Here is an 18915-nt window from a genome sequence, read left to right as displayed (position 1 = left end):
ACTTAACCGGATTCAAATCCATCTGCCATTCCGTGGCCCATTCAGATATGCGATCCAGTGAGTCATTAAGTACTACCTGATCTTGCACAGAGTTTATACTATTGAACACAATGCAGTCATCTGCATACAATTTGCAATGTACTGATACACGTCTGACTAAATCATTAATGAAAATAAGAAAAAGTACGGGACCGAGGACGGAACCCTGCGGTACCCCGGAGCGCACTTCTGCCCTGGACGAACAACAACCATTGACGACAACAAATTGCGACCTATCCTTCAAGTAAAATTCTAACCAATTAACTAAGCGTTCGTTATTGATAATATAAGACAACTTCTTCATAAGTTTAACATGGCAAACACGATCAAGTGCTTTCGATAGATCCAAAAACAGAACATCAACCTGACCATTATTATTCAATACGTCGGCTAGTGTGTGAACAGTTTCAATTAGCTGGGTAATAGTTGAAAACCCACGCCTGAATCCATGCTGAGCATTGGTGAAAAAACCGTCTTGCTCTAGATAACAGATTATGTGATTACAGACATAATGTTCAACTAACTTGCTGCAAACCGGTTGTAACGAAACCGGTCTGTAATTGAGAGGACACAAAGAGTTCCCGGACTTAAAGACAGGTACAACGTGTGCACACTTCCACTGTGTTGGTATCTTGCCTAGACACAAGGATTTGTTGAAAAGCAAAAACAGGTACTTGGCACACCACATCGGGAACCGTTTTAAAAATGCAGCAGACAGGTCACCTTGACATTGTGATTTTTTTTCAGACAGATTTAACAATGACACCAAAATTCACAATATCAGCCTGCCAAGTGTACATCAAGCTTCTATGTGCCATTTTAGTTGAGCACATAATGTTGTACTTCTGTGTGGAGGGTACTGCCGACTTACACACGAGTATAAACTCCGTTATTACCAATTACTGCCAATTGCAGTGATACAGCTCCCCGTGGGGCGGATTTAAGGGGTGGGGGCGCTCAAGTGGCTGTGTTCGTTACTTAAAAACCCAATCTCCTGGATGATACTGTGCCATACCTTAAATCTGCCCTCGCCTTATACTCATTCCTTTAAGCCCAGAAAGCGAATCTCTAGCACTGCACTGCAATGCGTTAGCCATGGACACTTCCGCAACAACCACATGCATTCTGTGTGCAATTCACTCACTACACACACACACAATACGTCCAGTAATCCTCACGTAGGTAAGAGTGCTTCACAGTAGACTCTACTTCACACACTTGCGCACAGACATTCCCTGGCTGCTAGAGCAATACCGTCCAAACATGTATTACGCAGATCCAGTTAGCCAACTAGCAAGCTTGTGCTTATCTGTGCTAGGGACGCTCAGCACTATTCTATTCTCGCACTATTCTAGTGATGTCTTCATGGTGTCACAAACACACACACACACACGCAAGATCTTTCTTGCAGTGCTTAGATCAGAATGGGCATTTTGCTTGTGCAGTGTTGAGACCCAAAACTGTTTTTTTTTTAAATTAAGGGTACGGGTAGACGTCGGGCCAATTAATTTATCAGAAATGCATGCAGATTCATGTGGAAAAATTACCATATTGCGTAAATAACGACAAAAGAAAAGGAGGCCGTCAGCTGGTGTACGTCAACTTCAGTATCAGGACGGGCTGTGTACACATTAACGGTCACATGTAATACACGTTGTGATTTTCCAACAGAACGGTGATCATCTGTTGAGGTGCACGTATCTCATGCACATGATCTAATGTTCAAGTCTGTTGCCTTCCATTTCTCTGGCTAAGGAGCAGATTCGATTACTTCATGTCATCCATCAGCCGGTAAAACGTAAACCTCAGATGCACACATTTATGGCCAGGCTCAAAAGAGAAAACTGACGTTGTTCACATTAAACGCTCAGCAACGGCACTGAATGAAACCACCGAAGTGGCCTCTTCGGCTGTGTGTTCAACTAGTTCAACCACCACGGCGAGTGCAACCCATCGGGCTGTTATTCTTCGCGCACTTGACGCGTTTCTCCTCGACATTCCATAGAGCACAAACAATGTCAGCATTATGCACCTCAACGTGCGAAAACGCCCCACACAGCAGCACAAAATCATCTCTCCCGCGATCGCGTCAAACTTTTCAACAGTGCGCTTGGCTAGCGAGCCGCCATCTTTCCTCCGTATTTCCAAGAGGGGCGGAGGCGCCCGTCTCAGGTTTTGGGTGCTCCGAGCTGGCGCCGCCGCCGAAGTCGCTTATCGGTCAGGGTTTGTAAATACGCGAAACGGACACCGGTGACTCCGTGGACGCCGGTTCCAGTCGGCACAGCCGACGCGCTGTCTCCTGTTTGAGTGCTCGCGAACAAATTTGGAAAGTGCCAATCATCGCTCAGGACACGAATTCATCCTCATGGGAACCAATAAGTAATCACTAGCCACCGGATGTCTCCATGACGTTCAATTTATGACGTTTTCTGACGTCCGATGACGTGAAACGCATGAAGCGCCTCACTTTATCCCGCAAAGGAACTGGCGAGTTTCGGGTCCTTGGTAGTGTCTTCCGGAAAACCGGCGCCGTGACGTCACGCTAGTTGTCCATCGGCCGCTTCGCTTCTGAGCTGGTGCAGTCAGTGGAGCCCCTCTCACCTGCGTAGATTGTAGATTTTACACATTGCGCAGAACCACCATGCTAGCCCTTACGCAGAGGCAATAGCGTACGATTCCTAAGATGTACAGCTCCCGTCAAAGTTAATAATAACACTGGAAAAAATTCTGCCGCATTTCCGGGCCTGGTAACAGCCACCCTGGGAGCACTGCGGGAATGTGACGTGAACAAAATCTTTGCGTTAAACTTACAGCATAATTTTGTTCAATCAAGGCTTCCTCATAGCCCCAAACGTTGCTGTAATAGCGCTCGGGAACGAGACCACATTTCTTCCAGTGTTGTTATTAACTTCGACGGGAGCTGTACTAAAACTCACTACTCCCACGCCCGGTCGACATAACGGTGCAGTTGCCGCACGTACACCTAGCAACGACATCCCCCATACAATTACATCCCCCCTTACATCTGACGATGTCCCCACCAGTTGTTAGCTCCCTGTGGCGTCAACAAAAGACCTTTCTGGTGCGAGAACTCCAACTCCGTGGAGCCGCATAGAGCCGCACATTGTCGTGCAGAACTGGGATGTGGCTGTGCAAAGCTGAATGAGATTCGTGTTGCACTACTCGTTCTTCCCATGATGTCAGCGGTCCCAAAAAGTCGATGTCATTGGCGGCATTCGAATCCTTCATTTTGGACATCGCGTAGCCGAAGAGTGTCTAGCATTTACGAAGCGCTAGCAGGCGATCCGGCATGAGCCTTTGCTGGCCGGCTGTGGCCGGCGTCACCTTCACTATTTGATCCCAGTTCTAATGAGGAGTGTCCTTCGTCTGTATGACGTGCGCCCAGGTGCCCATCATGTATCTGTCGTGAAGGCGAAGGAGGGTGTTCGCACGGGAGATCCGGGGAGGAGGCGGGCTGTTGTAGGCGTCGCAAGTTCGCTGCGGTTGTACTAATTGTGTGCAAACGGTTGTCGTGCTCCTAACATTTCATACAGCCCAAAAATAGAAATAGAGTTGTGTGCCTCTAGACTGCTCCTTTCAAGTTATGTGCATTTGGCGAGATGAAACGGAAATAGTTGCAAAACGCAAAAGTTCTGCACTGTACTGACGATTTCTTGACAGTACAAGTTGCTGAATCAGGTCACCTTCACTTTTTCTCTGAGTGTCCTCGGCGACCTCACTGAATCAGGGGCAAACAAACTATTTATTTATTGGAAGGGAGCTCAGGACAGAAGCCGCCGATATTTCGAACAGAGACTGTTCTTCAGAAGAAGAACAGTCTCTGTTCGAAATATCGGCGGCTTCTGTCCTGAGGCAACTCCCTTCCTACATTCTACCGGTTCGCTGGATTTCTACCCATCTGCTATTTATTGGTATTTTAATAGTGCCCATGAACGGCAGTTGCCTAGTTAATAGTGCACTACTGATTGTAACAAAACCAACAGCTTAATAGGTCATGCCTATACCTGAAGCTCCACCCACTTTTACAGCTTTCCGACCAATGAAGTCTTGAAATATGGGGCGCTATCAATCAGCCTATCCTCACTATTTTCCCCCCTATCCAACATGGGCAGCGCCATTTTGGGTGGCAAGTGGATTGGATGGGATTGAAATGAATACCACTCGCGATCTGCAAAAGTAGTGAATTGTTGGTGCAAATTTGATAAGCGCCACCTATTGAGCGTAAGGCACGTCGGGAATTGTCGTCTGCTTCCGTCGTTGTACCGCTGCCGGCAGAACCACCTGCTGGGACACGTTCTGTTGTCGGTATGATTTTCAAACAAATCTACATGAATAGTTGGAATATAAGAGGCAAGAATGTTTATATCCATGAAATCCAGCTGTTAAATATAAGATCGTACAGCACAGCGCCGTTTTTGTTATGATTTCGTTGTGATCGCCGTGTTCACTAGGCCTAACACCGGCGACAAAACGTATTATTTTCAGTTAGATATCGATGGATGAGCATAAGTTGAAACTGATTTCCGAGAAATTTATATTAGGATGTACATTTGCAGCGTAAAATCAGGTTAGTCTGTGAAAATTTTTTGTCACGAAATCCCCGCTTCACTGTGTTTGTTTTCGTCGCCACTTTGGGTGACAGTATGGTGTCATGGCGACCCCCTTGGTAAAAAGCAAACCAATCAGAGGAGCGAAACTGTGATTGACAGGTCGAGCCTCTTTTTGTGACTCCTCCCAATGGCCAGACTCCTTCTTAATATACGGCTCTGCCGCATTTTAGCCCACGATGCGATCTATCGTGCGCGGGTGAAATGTTCCTTTAGTTTACAAACAGCAGTTGACGGCCTTGAGCTTACTTTGACATCTTCGGAAACGCTCTGGTGGACAATACATGGATTATCGCACAACAATCACGCATGCTTCTCTATCCCACAGCGAGCATCACATTAGCCGTCTTTGACCCTCAACTGGGTATAATACCGGTGCGGTGCGGTGCGGTGCGGAAACAAGATGGCGCTACTGCTCTCCCTTGGACCTCAGTGCCGATACTCTGAAGCGAAGCTTATTTAGTGACTCTAGTGTGATATTGGCGAAGTAAATAACGGTTTCGTAATGCGCGCAATGAGGCTGAGCTTTCTCGTGCATACAGGTGTTATCTTTTCCACATGTAGATTAAAAGACAAAGATGTATAAAAGAAAAAAGAAAAACGCCGAGTTCGGGAACGACGCTGTCTCGTCTTATTACCCAAAATAGGAAAGTGTACGTGTAATTACACTTCCTAGCTTTTTTCTTTTCTTTTTTTGTAAAAGATGTCACTATCGTTTTACCTGCGTTCAGCGTACGCGAGTTGTCTGAAGACCACTGGTGTACATCAGTAACGTAATGGTGTAAGCTGGGGAGAATAATCATTTCTACAGGAGGATCTCACGGTGTACTTTCGGATCATCTGCATATTGGGGAAGGTAAGAGCGCTTAATGCAGAGGGATAGGCCGTTCACAAAATGTTAAACAACAAAGGACCGAGATTTGAGCCCTGAGGCACTTCTGACAAAGATCTGTATGGATTAGAATAATAACCGCCTATACGCACATAGTTCAGCCTCATACAGAAGTAAGATGCAAACCATGTGCAAATTCTATCAGATATGTCGTAATGTGACAAGTTTCGGGAGCAGCGTTTGACTAATTCTGCCAAAGGTCGTCGAAAAGTCGAAATAGACAGGATCAACCTGAGAAAACCATGACAACGTTCGCCCTATGGTGCTGGGTAGGTGACTGGGTAGGTAGATTAGTCACTACTGACCTGCCAGGAGTAAAACCATGTTGGGTTTCTACCAGTGATGATTTAAAAAACGGAGAAGGCTTGTTATGTACCTTTTTTTTTCAAAGACCTGCGGAAGACCTGCGAAAGACGAGGGAATAGTGAAATACGTATGTAATTAGAGGCAGATGTAGCAGAACTGTAGTTGATATGTGCATGGGTACAATAATAGAGCTCTTCCGAAAAGACGGAAGTACACAGAAATTCAGGGATCTGTGAAACACAGTAGTTAAAATTTGCGCTAAAGCTGTTGCGCAGCCTTTGACACTAAAGTTCAGGATGTTATCAAAGGCACAAGTTTTAGATGATTTTAGTAGCTTGGACAGCTTCATCATCAGAAATTGTGATATTTAAAGGCATAAAATCGTGGATGTAGAAGGCACTGAAGTGCCGGAACAAACATTGCCACTATGGCAGTGTATGGCATCACAAAAATAATGAGCAAAGGTATTTGCAACCATGAGGGGGTCATTTTAGTAGCTTGGACAGCTTCATCATCAGAAATTGTGATATTTAAAGGCATAAAATCGTGGATGTAGAAGGCACTGAAGTGCCGGAACTAACATTGCCACTATGGCAGTGCATGGCATCACAAAAATAATGAGCAAAGGTATTGGCAACCATGAGGTCACAGATGCCATTATCATAGGATAAACTTATCTGATTATGTTCAAGGGATGTCTTATCCTTGACGACTTTCCAAAACGCTTTGTGGTTGTTATGCAATGATCCCCAAACTGATTTCTGATATGCGTGTTAATCTCAGGTATACGTTTTCTTTACGCCGCGACGAACAGCAGAGAATTTGTTATACCAGGAAGCGTCAAGTGTCTCCGATGGCAAAAAACTCTGGCACTGTCTTTGACATGTTCGTAGCTCCAGGAGATGTGGCAGCCAGGAACATAGCATTGGAATGAGTGCCACATTCGTTGCAGTTTAGTGACACTTCCTGGAGAAGAGACCGAAGACAGGATCGCTGGCGGACTACCATGCCGCGAACAAAGATGGAGGGCTCATGCAAAGTGAACAGAACACGAGGCCCTAACGAGATGTCAAAAGCACATGATTGTGTACAATCCAAGCTATCGGAGTTATTCTCGAGCTCGTGCAGCGCGTGCTGCACTTGTCTCCCCGTCGTCGTTGTCGTCGGTCTAATTGGCAACTCCAGCAAGACGGACGCCACCTAGCGCTCAAGCTTAGAACTTCTGAAAACAGGTCACGACGTAGTAGTGGTAGTGGGGCGGCCCGCTTCGATTGTACGGGAGACATTGCGAGTGTTTTGCGTGCGGCATGTGTCCACATAACAAAAAACGTGTGTCGAAGGAATTCTGTAGCGTACCGCAGTGTCTATCAGCCAGATGGAAAGATAAATCAATATCTTTCCATCACTTCCCACACGGTAACGAAAATCACTCCGACCAGCCACAGCGTCGAACAAATCGCCGCAAAGCATGGATACATCGCCTTCGCATCGGGAAAACTGTCACCCCAACGATGCTTGTCTGCTCTAAACACTTTCGTGATGAGGACTACATCTTGCCACGTAAGTTTCACTTACATACAGCTTACGTACACGTAAGTTTCAGTTTACGTACACTTCGTTCAGCGTGCAAATATCGTGGGTGCACGCGCTCTGTAACTTTCCTTCGGTGTCTTCTCCCTGCCACAGAAATTCCCACGAAGACGAGGCGACTAAAGAAGACGGCAGTGCCGAGTCGAAACCTCCCTACAACATCAACGTTCAATGCCAAGCGAGCTGAAAGAGAGGCGAGGCTTGGCGATGAGAGACTGGCTCGCAAGGAGCGGCGTTCTCAAGTCCAAGAAAACAACGTAAGTGCAACCATGTGTTCATGGTTCATGTTATTCACTTTAGCCTAAATGTATGTATTTGAACCACAACACCAAGCAATGGAAACGACCAGAAAACCAAGTTTGTGCAACAAAATTGTTGTTCTTTCTTGAAAGGTGCACTGTTGCGGCTGTGACGAAAACACCTTGGCCGAGCCCCAAGATGACAGACAGTACTCTGCTGCTGAAATCGAGGTAGCAGAACTGATGCTGTCATTAGAGAGCACCATCCAGAACGAGACAGGAAGCTCAATGCCATCTACCACCCAGGAAAGAGCAGTCCAAGTTACCTCAGGTGACTTTGCACAAAAGTTTACACTCATGATAAATGATGCAAACATAACATCCTTCACTGGTCTGCCATCACTAGCACTTCTCAATTCACTTGTACAGTGCTATGAAAACATAGTTACTCTTTCTGCAAGGCACCAGCTGTCAGCAAGAGAAAAGATTGTGCTGACAATGATGAAATTGAAACATAATGTATCAACAACATTTTTGAGCAAGCTTTTTGGTTGCTCGCTTACAACATGCTCAAGTGTAATTACGCACACTGTCAAAGTTCTAGCCCAGGTTTTGGCATCAGTTGTAGTGCTACCTGATAAGGACGAGGTAATAAGGAATATGCCGAAGCAGTTCAAGCAGTTTCAAAATGTCAGGGCAGTTCTTGACTGCACTGAAATCCCAGTGTCGCAGCCAAAGTGCCTCAGTTGTGCACTTAACGTGTACTCTTACTACAAGAAGGGATTTACATGCAAATATATGATTGCAGTTACACCTGGTGGCATAATCGCCTTTGTTTCTAAGGGTTACGGGGGTAAGGCCTCTGATAAAAAAATATTTGAGGACAGCGGTTTTGTCGAAAAACTTGAACCATTCAGCGATGCACTTATGGTGGACAGGGGATTTTTAATTGATTCAATCTGTGAGCAACACCTTGTTAATGTGGTGAGGCCACCTTTTAAGAAACAGATGAAACAGTTTCCTAAGCGTGAAGCTCTACAGACGCAAAGCATTGCTTCCGCAAGGGTTCATGTGGAACGTGCAATTCAAAGAATAGAGGTATTCAAAATCCTGTCAACCAGAGTGTTGTGGAGCATGGTACCTATCCTAGATGATATCGTTATGATCACAGCTGGTGTAACAAATCTGTCTGCACCGATTTTTGCACCGGATAGATTTTTGTAGGACATTTGTGCAAGGTACTTCCAGAGGAGATATCACCGTACTACACTCAGTGAGATTTCATCTGAAATATTTTCTTCAGTACAAATGCTCGCTAAAAGTTGTGATATACATTTTCATATACATTATATTTTTGTGATTGTCTTTGGAGGTTTTTCTTTACAGTGACTTGTGTAAGATGTTCTCGTGCGTGTACTTTTGGGGACACGGTTAGCTAAAATCGCATGTCAGTAGTTCCGCGGCCCGTATTACCTCAGTTGAACTTAAAAGTGTTGTGCCAATATTATATTTGAAGGTGGACCATGTGCTGCACGTGTTTATTACTCGAAAGAAAGTCTTGCAACACCTTGCCATTTCAGATGGGATAAACCACGGAGTGCTGATTTTAGACAGCTGTGTCCCATACAGTACAATAACCAGCTGTAACCTTGTAATTCCTTTGGAAGCTGTGATAAACTTTTTTGTGATATTTTAGTTTCTGTATATCTTTTGTACATCAATGGCTAGCAGTGTACATGTGTGAAGTACTGAGTCTTGTCATATTTGTTTAGTGTGTGCACAATACTGTTTTCTAGATCTACGTATACATCATTAACTGCCTTGCACCTGTAATGAGCTGTAGGTTTGTGAACGAGCTGTGGCACCAGATAGGTTTTCGTAGGACATTGTGCAAAGTACAGGGTGTTACCCTATAAAAGTCTACCCGTGCCGCCATGCCGTATTCGCCAATTACTCAATGCAGGTGGCATATTGTGCGATGTTTATACAAAGCTCATAAGGACATTTAATCTTGGTAAATTTCAAAGTGATGGAGTGCCGCAGCACGAAGTTATCACTCAAAACGTGAAATTCCCATAGTCAAAACAAACAAGATGGCGGCGTTGAGAAGAGCACTTGCACATGCCGCTCCCCACACGACAACGTGTCGCATGTCCTGCCAGCCGGATCGAACTGCAGATTTCATTTCGTTTTCATGTAACCGTCATATTTTGCTCAGAAGTAAGAAACGTGAGGAACGATAAATGCCGACGCATACTAAGCAGACGACACCCAAAAGGGATGTCGTCTGCTAACTGAGAGGCGCCATCTTGGCTGTTTTGACTACGGGAACCTCACGTTTTGCGCTATAACTTTGCGTTACGGTGCTCAATCACTTCGATATTTACCATGATGGAATGTCCTTATGAGTTTTATACGTAGGCAACACATTGTACCGCCTGCATTGAGTAATTGGCGAGCACGGCATGCCGGCGCGGGTAGACTTTTATAGGGTAACACCCTGTACTTCCGGAGGAGATATCCCCGTAATACACTCTGCGACATTTTCTCAAGCTGTGATATATGTGTTCAATAACATTATTTTTGTGATCTCTCTCGACTTTTTTATCCTTTACAGTGACTTGTGCAATAGTTTTTCCTGTAAATATATAATAATGAGCTTTTGACCTTGTATTTACTTGGGAAGCTGTGATATTGTACTTTTCTGTGATATTTATTATATAGCTTTTATTGACCTCTGTATATCAATGGCTGGTCTTGTATATGTGTGAAGTACTGAGCCTTAGTCGTGTCATAATTGCTTAGTGTGTCTGCAGTATCTTGTTTTCTAGATCTGCGTCATTACTAACTGCCCTGCATCTGTGATGAGCTGTAGAGTTGTGACAGAGCATTGATACTATTGCCATTCTTCCAGCCTTGTAATGTGCCTATGCTATTAATTTTATAGTAAAGATACAAGCTTAGATATTGCTGTGAATGTGTTTATACACTATCAGACTTTCACAAAGAATAACATACAAAATATATACATGGCAATACAACCTAATACAAGCAATTTTTTCATGGCAACATAATTCATGTTCACTTTACACAAATCCTGGTGCGCAGCTCATCAATCACATACTCCCGATAAACTTCGGTGATTGGTTTGCACAGGCTATGAAATGCATTGGCATCATACACTACTTCTTGCAAATAATAGTCTGTAAGACCAACATACACAAAAAAGTGCGCTAATGTAATTCCACACACTCCCATCTGTACATTTATCTGAGTGGCATACTCCCTCTTTATGTTGCCCTTTTTATAGTTGGAAAATGAGTTTTCGATTTTTGTTGGGCACTTAATTTCAAGGAGGACTTCCTTGCCTGCGCAACAGTTGCACTGAAATACCACTATACCATCTGGTGAACAACCAATGTAAGGCTCCTTGGCATATATCACAAGCCCGCTGTAGACCTCATGCCCCTGAGAACGAATAAGTGACAAGTATGCCACACGTGCATCTCTTTCTTTATCAATCCCCGCCCACATCTGCTTGGTACAGACCCTTTTGCTACGAAGTAGCAGCTCAATAAGGGGATGCAAATTTACAGGTTTTTGGCTACGCAGTATTGAATTACATTTTGTCATGCAGGCATGAGCAATACTGGCTGTCACCAAACCCTTTCTGTGACTGTGCCATGCTGGTGATTCCGACTGGTTTCGCGTTACAGCTTCGACGTGCTGCACTGCTCCAGGGTTGCTGTATACAGAACGCAAGTGTTGCAGCAGTTGTTCAGCTGGCACGGCTTGCACATGTGGCAGCCTGATGTACTCCAACAGCGGAATGGGATGCCCAGAGTCCAGAACTGTAACATTTGCATAATTGCATGAGCATATCAAATTGCACCTAAAGTACATAATCAATTTGCTTACGATGGTTGTTGATGCCGTTTCCATCTACTGTTTGTGAAAACTGCCTCTTTCGCTTTCTGCAAAACAGCGTAGACTTGACTTAAATGGTCTGGTGAACTTAAGGTACCTGTTCTAAATTGACAAATCCTCAGCAATTGTATTACCGATGTTGTTCGATTGCAGAATCTGGGCAGCCCTTTCGTAGGATGTTTGCATTGGCTTCTTGACTTTGGCGAGAAAGGGGAGGCATTATATCTGTAGCCACGTGACAGAAGTCATGAAGAGGGACTGCTTCATACATTTCTTGAACTTCCTTTTTTTTGGTTGCCCATGCGCACTCCACATCAGTGCAGCTTAGGTGGTTCAACGATGATATCCCAACACTGTTGAGACACAAGGACAGATTAACTGTAGCAAAAGTTTTTGCGATGCTATTAACACAGGAACCACAAGTGATACTGCATAAGCCCACTTGTAATCGTTTAACAAACTGAAAATCTAAAGGCGTAGAGATCCAAGTGCTCTACTCTGCTGGCGGCAGCACCGTAGCCAGAAAAAATATTTCAGGAAGGGTTCTATGGGAACTTTACATGGGAGAAGAGGATTTCCACTCGTTTCCCTCTCCCAAATGCACTACCAAAGGTACCATTTCAGGAGACGTTTGAACACCCAGAACCCCTCTCTCTGGCTACGCCTGCGGCAATGCTCGGAAACGAGTGTCATCACTCATAATGAGAATCTGCGCAAATATGCAACTTGCAATATGCAGAGCAGCCAAGTAATATTTGTAGCCATAATTTGTATCATGTGTCACAAACAGACGCTACGTTTTCGACATGCTGGTGCTAATTACATTGAGAATAAACGTTACTTACTGGTAGCAGTGAAGCAGTAGCGCGGCAATGTGTTTACATTTCTCCGATTGCCCAGCTGTGCAAGAACATAAACATTTGATCACTTGTGGAGTTTCACTGCCGCGTGATTGAATGGAGAACGCGGCTTCCACGGTATGTGGCTGGTCGTATATGCCCGAAGTTTGGAGGCAAAGTCCGACGACTTTTACTTCAAGGGCGTCGGTTTGCGTGATGCCAGCAAGGATGAGGTGTTTTGCTGCTAGCACACGTTCACCCTCAACAAAGCAACGCGACTCGGGCGTGCAAGCGAGGAATTTCATTATCGCAGAAAGTGTGAGCGTGCCTACGGACCTGTTTTCGGGCGCCATTTTGAAAAGTAGCAGCGCCCTCTGTGGTTGTTGGAGTTGCCAATACAACCGTGTCGGACAGCTAGTGTGACGTGGCGCGTGTGGAGAGGGGGAACTGAAGAGGGCGTGTGTTATCTACAACTTTTCCCGCCGTTAGTAATCCTCTTGTCGTACATTTTAATCCTTATGCCATGACATTTAATCCTGCTTTCATTAATTTTAATCCTCATTTCACGTAATTTAATCCATTTCTCATGCAATTTAATCCACGTGACTATGTGTGGGCTACGTGACCTTTTTGTATTTTGGGACAATTCCCATGTCTACGGGTATTGCACATGTTTTTCATTATTAATGTGGGTTTCTGCAGCATAATGGGATATTGTGGGACTGTCAACCTGGATTATGGTATTGTGGGACTATTCCCATGTTTACGAGTTTTACCTATGGTTTACATTACAAACGCGGGTCTCTGCACTGTAATGGGTACTCCGGGACTGCCAATCTGGATTATGATATTGTGGGACTATTTCCATGTGTGCGGGTATTACCCATGCTTTTCATTAGACATGCGGGTTTCTGCACTGTAATGGCATACTGTGGTACTGTCGAACATCATTGCGATATCCTGGGTCTATGAGGGCGTCTACGGGTATTCCGCTTGCTTTTCATTAAATATGCGGGTTCCTGCACAGTAGTGGGATACTGTGGGGCTGTCAATTGCAATTACGATATTGTGGTACTATTCCCATGTCAATGGGTACTACCTATGCTTCTCATTAAAAGCGCAGGTCTCTGCACTCTAATGGGATACTGTGGGACTGTGTATCTCGACTACGTTATTGTGGGACTATTTCCATGTCTACGGGTATTACCCATTCTCTTCATTTAAAATGCGGGTTTCTACACTCGAATGGAATACTGTGGCACTTTCTATCTGTATTACGACATAGTGGAACAATGCCGCTGTCTACTGGTATTAGTCATGCCTCTAATTAAAAACGGGGGTTTCTGCACTGTAATGGGATACTCTGGGACTGCCGATCTGGGTTGCGATATTGTGTGACTATTCCCATGTTCACTGGTATTACCCATGCTTTTATTAAAAACCCGGGTGTCTACATTGTAATTGCACTGTAATGGGATACTGTGGCACTGTCAATCTTGATTGCGATATCCTGGGTCTATAAGGGCGTCTACGGGTTCCGCGTGCTTTCCATTAAACTTGCGGGTCTCTGCACAATAATGGGATACTGTGGGACTGTCAATTGCAATTACGGTATTGTGGTATTGTTCCCATGTCAATGGGTACTACCTATGCTTCTCATTAAAAACGCGGATTTCTGTACTCTAATGGGATACTGTGGGACTGTGTACCTGGACTACGTTATTGTGGGACTATTTTCATGTCTACGGGTATTACCCATGCTTTTAATTCAAAATGCGGGCATCTGCACTCGAATGGAATATTGTGGGACTGTCAACCTTGATTACGATATTGTGGCACTACTCCCATGTTTACGGGTATTACCCATCCTTGCTATTAAAACTGCGGGTTTCTGCTCTGTAATAGGATACTGTAGGACCGTCTATCTGGATTACGACAACAACAACAACTTTATTTTCGGCCTTGGAGAGTGGGGAGTTTCATCGATCTGGATTACGATATTGTGGGACTATTCCCATGTCTTCGGGTATTACCCATGCTTTTCGTCAAAAATGTGGATTTCTGCATTGTAATGGGATACTGTGGGACTCTCTATCTGAATTACGATATTATGCAACTATACCCATGTCTACGGGTATTGATCATGCTTTTCATTCAAAGTGTAGGTTTCCCTACTATATAATGTGACACTGCCGGACTGTGAATATCGATTACCTTATTCTGGTACTATTCCCATGTCTACGGGTATTACCCATGCTTTTCATTCAAAATACGTTTCTGTACCGTAATGGGATACTGTGGGACCGTCAACCTTGAGTACGATATTGTGGGACCACTCCCATGTGTGAGGGTATTACCGATGCTTTCATAAAATGTCTGGGCTTCTGCTCCGTAATGGGATACTGCGGGACTGTCGATCTAGATTACGATATGCTGGGACTAAATGCTTGTATACGGATATTCCCCTCGCTTTCCATTAAAAACGCGGTTCCTTGCACTGTAATAGGATACTGCGGGTCCGTCAATCTGGATTACGATGTTGTGGCACTATTTCCCTGTCTATAGTTATTGCCCATGCTTTTTATTCAAGATGAGGGATTCCGCAGTATAGCTGGATACTGTGGGATTCTCTATGTCGTTTAGGTTATAATGGGACTATTCCCATGTGTGCGGGCATTACCCAAACTTTTCATTGAGTATGCTGGTTTGCTCTATCTTGGGATACGGTGATCCACATAGACAGTCCCACGGTATCCCTTACAGTGCTGAAACCCGTATTTCGAATGAAAAGCATGGGTAAGACCAGTATACGTGGAAATACTCCCACGCTATCGTAATCCAGATTGACAGACCCGCAGTATCCCAGTACTGTGCAGAAACCCGCGTTTTTATTGAAAAGCACGGGGAATACCCGTAGACGTGCTTATAGTCCCAGGATATCGTAATCAAGGTCGACGATCCCAGAGTACCCCATTACAGTGCATAAACCCGCGTATTTAATGAAAAGCATGGGTAATACCCGCACACATGGGAAAAGTCCCACAATATCGTAGTCCAGATACACGGTCCCACAGTATCTCATTATGGTACACAACTCGTTTTTAATTAAAAGTATGGGTAATACCCAATTGACATGGGAATAGTACCACACTATTGTAATCCGGATTGACAGACCCGCAGTATCCCATCATAACGCAAAAACCCGCGTTTTTAATGAAAAGCACAGGGAATACCCGTAGAGATGCTTATAGACCCAGGATATAATCAAGATCGACAGTCCCACAGTACACTGTTACAGTGCAGAAACCCACATATTTAATGAAAAGCATGTGTAATACCCGCACACATGGGAATAGCCCCAGGATAAAGTATGGCCAGATACACAGTCCCACAGTATCCCACTCGAGTACAGAAACCAGCGTTTTTAATTAGAAGCATGGGTAACACCCATTCACATGGGTATAGTACCACAATATCTTAATTGCGATTGACAGTCTCACAGTATCCCATTACTGTGCAGAAACCTGCATGTTTAATGGAAAGCATGCGGAATACCCATAGACGCCCTTATAGACCCACGATACTGTTATCAAGATCTACAGCACCACAGTATCCCATTACAGTGCAATTACAATGTAGAAACCCGAGTTTTTAATAAAAGCATGGGTAATACCCGTAGACATGGGAATAGTCCCACAATATCCCAACCCAGATTGGCAGTCCCACAGTATCCCATCACAGTGCAGAAACCCCCGTTTTTAATGAGAAGCATGGGGAATACCCGTAGACAGCGGCATAGTCCCACTATGTCGAATCCAGATAGACAGTCGCACAGTATTCCATAAGAGTGCAGAAACCCGCATCTTGAATGAAAGGCATGGGTAATACCTGTAGACATGGAAATAGTCCCACAGCAACGAAGTCCAGATACACATTCCCACAGTATCCCATTAGAGTACAGAAACCTGCGTTTTTAATGAGAAGAATGGGTAATATCCATTGACATGGGAATAGTACCACAATATCGTAAATGCGGTTGGCAGTCCCATAGTATCTCATTACTGTGCAGAAACCCGCATGTTAAATGAAAAGCATGCGGAATACTCGTAGACGCCCTTATGGACCCAGGATATCGTAATCAAGATCGGCAGTACCACAGTATCCCATTACAGTTCAGAAACCCGCATATCTAATGAAAAGCATGGGTAATATCCGCCCATGTGGAAATAGTCCCACATTGATAATGTAATCATGAAATGTAATGAAATGTAATAGTTAGGGCTGTGCGAGTACTCGAAATTTCGAGTTCGAGTCGAGTCGATCGCGTACTCGACTCGACAAATGATGACTCGTCCACTTTCGAGTACTCGATATCGTTTCGAGCTCGCGTTAGATCCTCTCACAACGATTCCACCGTTTGGAAACACTCATTTTGCGCAGCTGTGATATAGTGTACTGTGAATAGTATTCATGAATAGTATTCAAGTACACCATAGCTGTGATTGTTGTCACAGTTCCGCCATCTTGTTTTCACAATTAGCTTCGGCTAACCTCGACTTGGCTACAGACTGACTAGTGGCTATGAATGGCAAACCGGCTTCAACTGGCTACTGCTGGCGATGGAGGCGTCGAGCGCACGGAGGCGTATCCGACATGGCAGGAGCGCATTTCATAGTTTCGTTTCTTCGACGGGAGAGTCTGTTTCGGTTCTGCTAGTTCATAAAACTCGGAGACGGCTGACAAGAGTAAAGAAAGTGCATCTGCACAAAACCGAAAAGGGCTGGAAGCCTTGTGTAGGACTACTTTACGAAATTTCCAGTACGAACGCTTCCTTACCGCGCCCATAGAGAATCGATCCCCGGTGATTGACTTTTTATGAGCGGCGCTACTCGGTCATGTAGATTCGGACAAGTGGTCACATTTGTTGGATACTATAAACATTATAGAATGAGTTCAATTTTCACTTTTATTTTTTCTTTGTGGTAGCGATTTATGAAGTTGGCCCTGCGCAAAGGAGGCGCGTGGAGATGTTATCTTGGTTGCGGCGTGGCGCTCCCCCGGCAGACCTCTTTCACAAATGCGCAATACTCCCATTTTAAGCATATTCTCATTCGATTTCGTTTATTGCAACGCAAATAACGACTCTGAATGCGTTAGACAATCAGATTTTTGTCCCGCATGTGTGGGCATATATCACTTGCACTCTCTCTGTTCTTGCTGTTCCGAAACTAACCGGGGGGAATGGAAGAGTAATGGCACAACAGGAAAGTTAAGCCTGAAACTAATGTTTTCAGCGGAAATTACGACGTTAATTTCCGTTTTACTCCTTCAATGCACTCTGTCACTCAGTTATATGGATAACATGCAGTGTTAATGTTGATGATGATGATTAAGGTTTTTTTGGCGCATTAGCGACGAGGGCCATAGTGCGCCAAGACAATGGTATGGATGGTTAGCAGTTTAAAAGGATTATTTCAATTTAAAAAAAAAATATTAATAAAATAAAATAAAAACAATATATATGAGCTTAGATGTGCTTTAAATACCCAGTGTCTCTTAAAAACTTGTATATATGGCTAAAATCGACTAGAGCTTCATCACCGAGCAGAAGAGCAGGGTGAAGAGGGACCTTGTATCTGTAAAAGAATGGAAAGTGTAGGTGGCGATGATGTTCTAAAAGTGGGCATGTTATGAGTATATGTAAGACAGACAGGTCTGTTCCACAGTGAGGGCACTGAGGCGTGTCGTCCCTTCGTAGCAAATGCCCATGAGTTAAAAAACTGTGCCCAATCCTCAAACGGCTCGATAAAACTTCATGGTGGCGGTTTTCAAAATCTAGTGTAGGTCTGCATAGGCGAGGTTTTACTGTGTGCAGTTTGTTTGTTATCTGCTTATCCCAAAAAGCTTGCCAATCTGTGTGGATGGCTTTCTTCAGTTGCTGCATCAAGTCGTTAAGTGGAATTTCAAAAGGAGTTATATCGTTGCCTAAAGCAGCAGAGGCAGCGCGGTCTACTTGCTCATTGCCGGAAATTCCGACATGGCTGGGTACCCAGCACAGTCTCAGCTGGAACCCTTTTTCTTGTATAATACTGGCCAGGAATTGTGCGCGTCTTGCCAGGAGGTTTTTATGTGATTGAATACTGCAGATGGCACGTAACGAACTCAAAGAGTCTGTGTAGATTACTGCGTGTGTCATGTGTGTTTGTAAAACATGGTTCAGTGCTATGATAATACCATAGAGTTCTGCAGTAAAAATTGAAAATACATTGTTTAGGCAATGTGCCTTTGTGCACGAGCCACATACCATAGCACATGACACTCCTGTGGAAGTCTTTGAAGCGTCAGTATATATCTCGGTGTGGTCTCCAAAGCTCTCCTTGAGAATCAGAAATTCCTGCTGGATTTCTGTGGTGGGTGTTTCCCTTTTATTAAACTTTGCAAGTGAAACGTCATAT

At 44.4% G+C, this 18915-nt stretch overlaps 2 protein-coding genes across 5 annotated transcripts in view; both read left to right on the top strand.

Moving 5' to 3' along the window:
* LOC135392883 (uncharacterized) overlaps positions 1 to 18915 on the top strand; it is a 100694-nt gene that overhangs the window by 67543 nt on the left and 14236 nt on the right. The gene's annotated exons all lie outside the window — the stretch shown is intronic.
* Positions 8335 to 8918, top strand: LOC135390479 (uncharacterized). The gene has a single exon (XM_064620183.1). It carries the CDS (start codon positions 8355 to 8357, stop codon positions 8916 to 8918), a length of 564 nt encoding a protein of 187 aa, XP_064476253.1. The 5' UTR covers positions 8335 to 8354.

This window comes from Ornithodoros turicata, chromosome 4, assembly GCF_037126465.1.
Source record: "Ornithodoros turicata isolate Travis chromosome 4, ASM3712646v1, whole genome shotgun sequence".
NCBI classification, from domain to species: Eukaryota; Metazoa; Arthropoda; class Arachnida; order Ixodida; family Argasidae; genus Ornithodoros; species Ornithodoros turicata.
The sequence above is the reverse complement of the archived record's forward strand: the minus strand, read 5'-3'. Positions and strand labels throughout refer to the sequence as shown.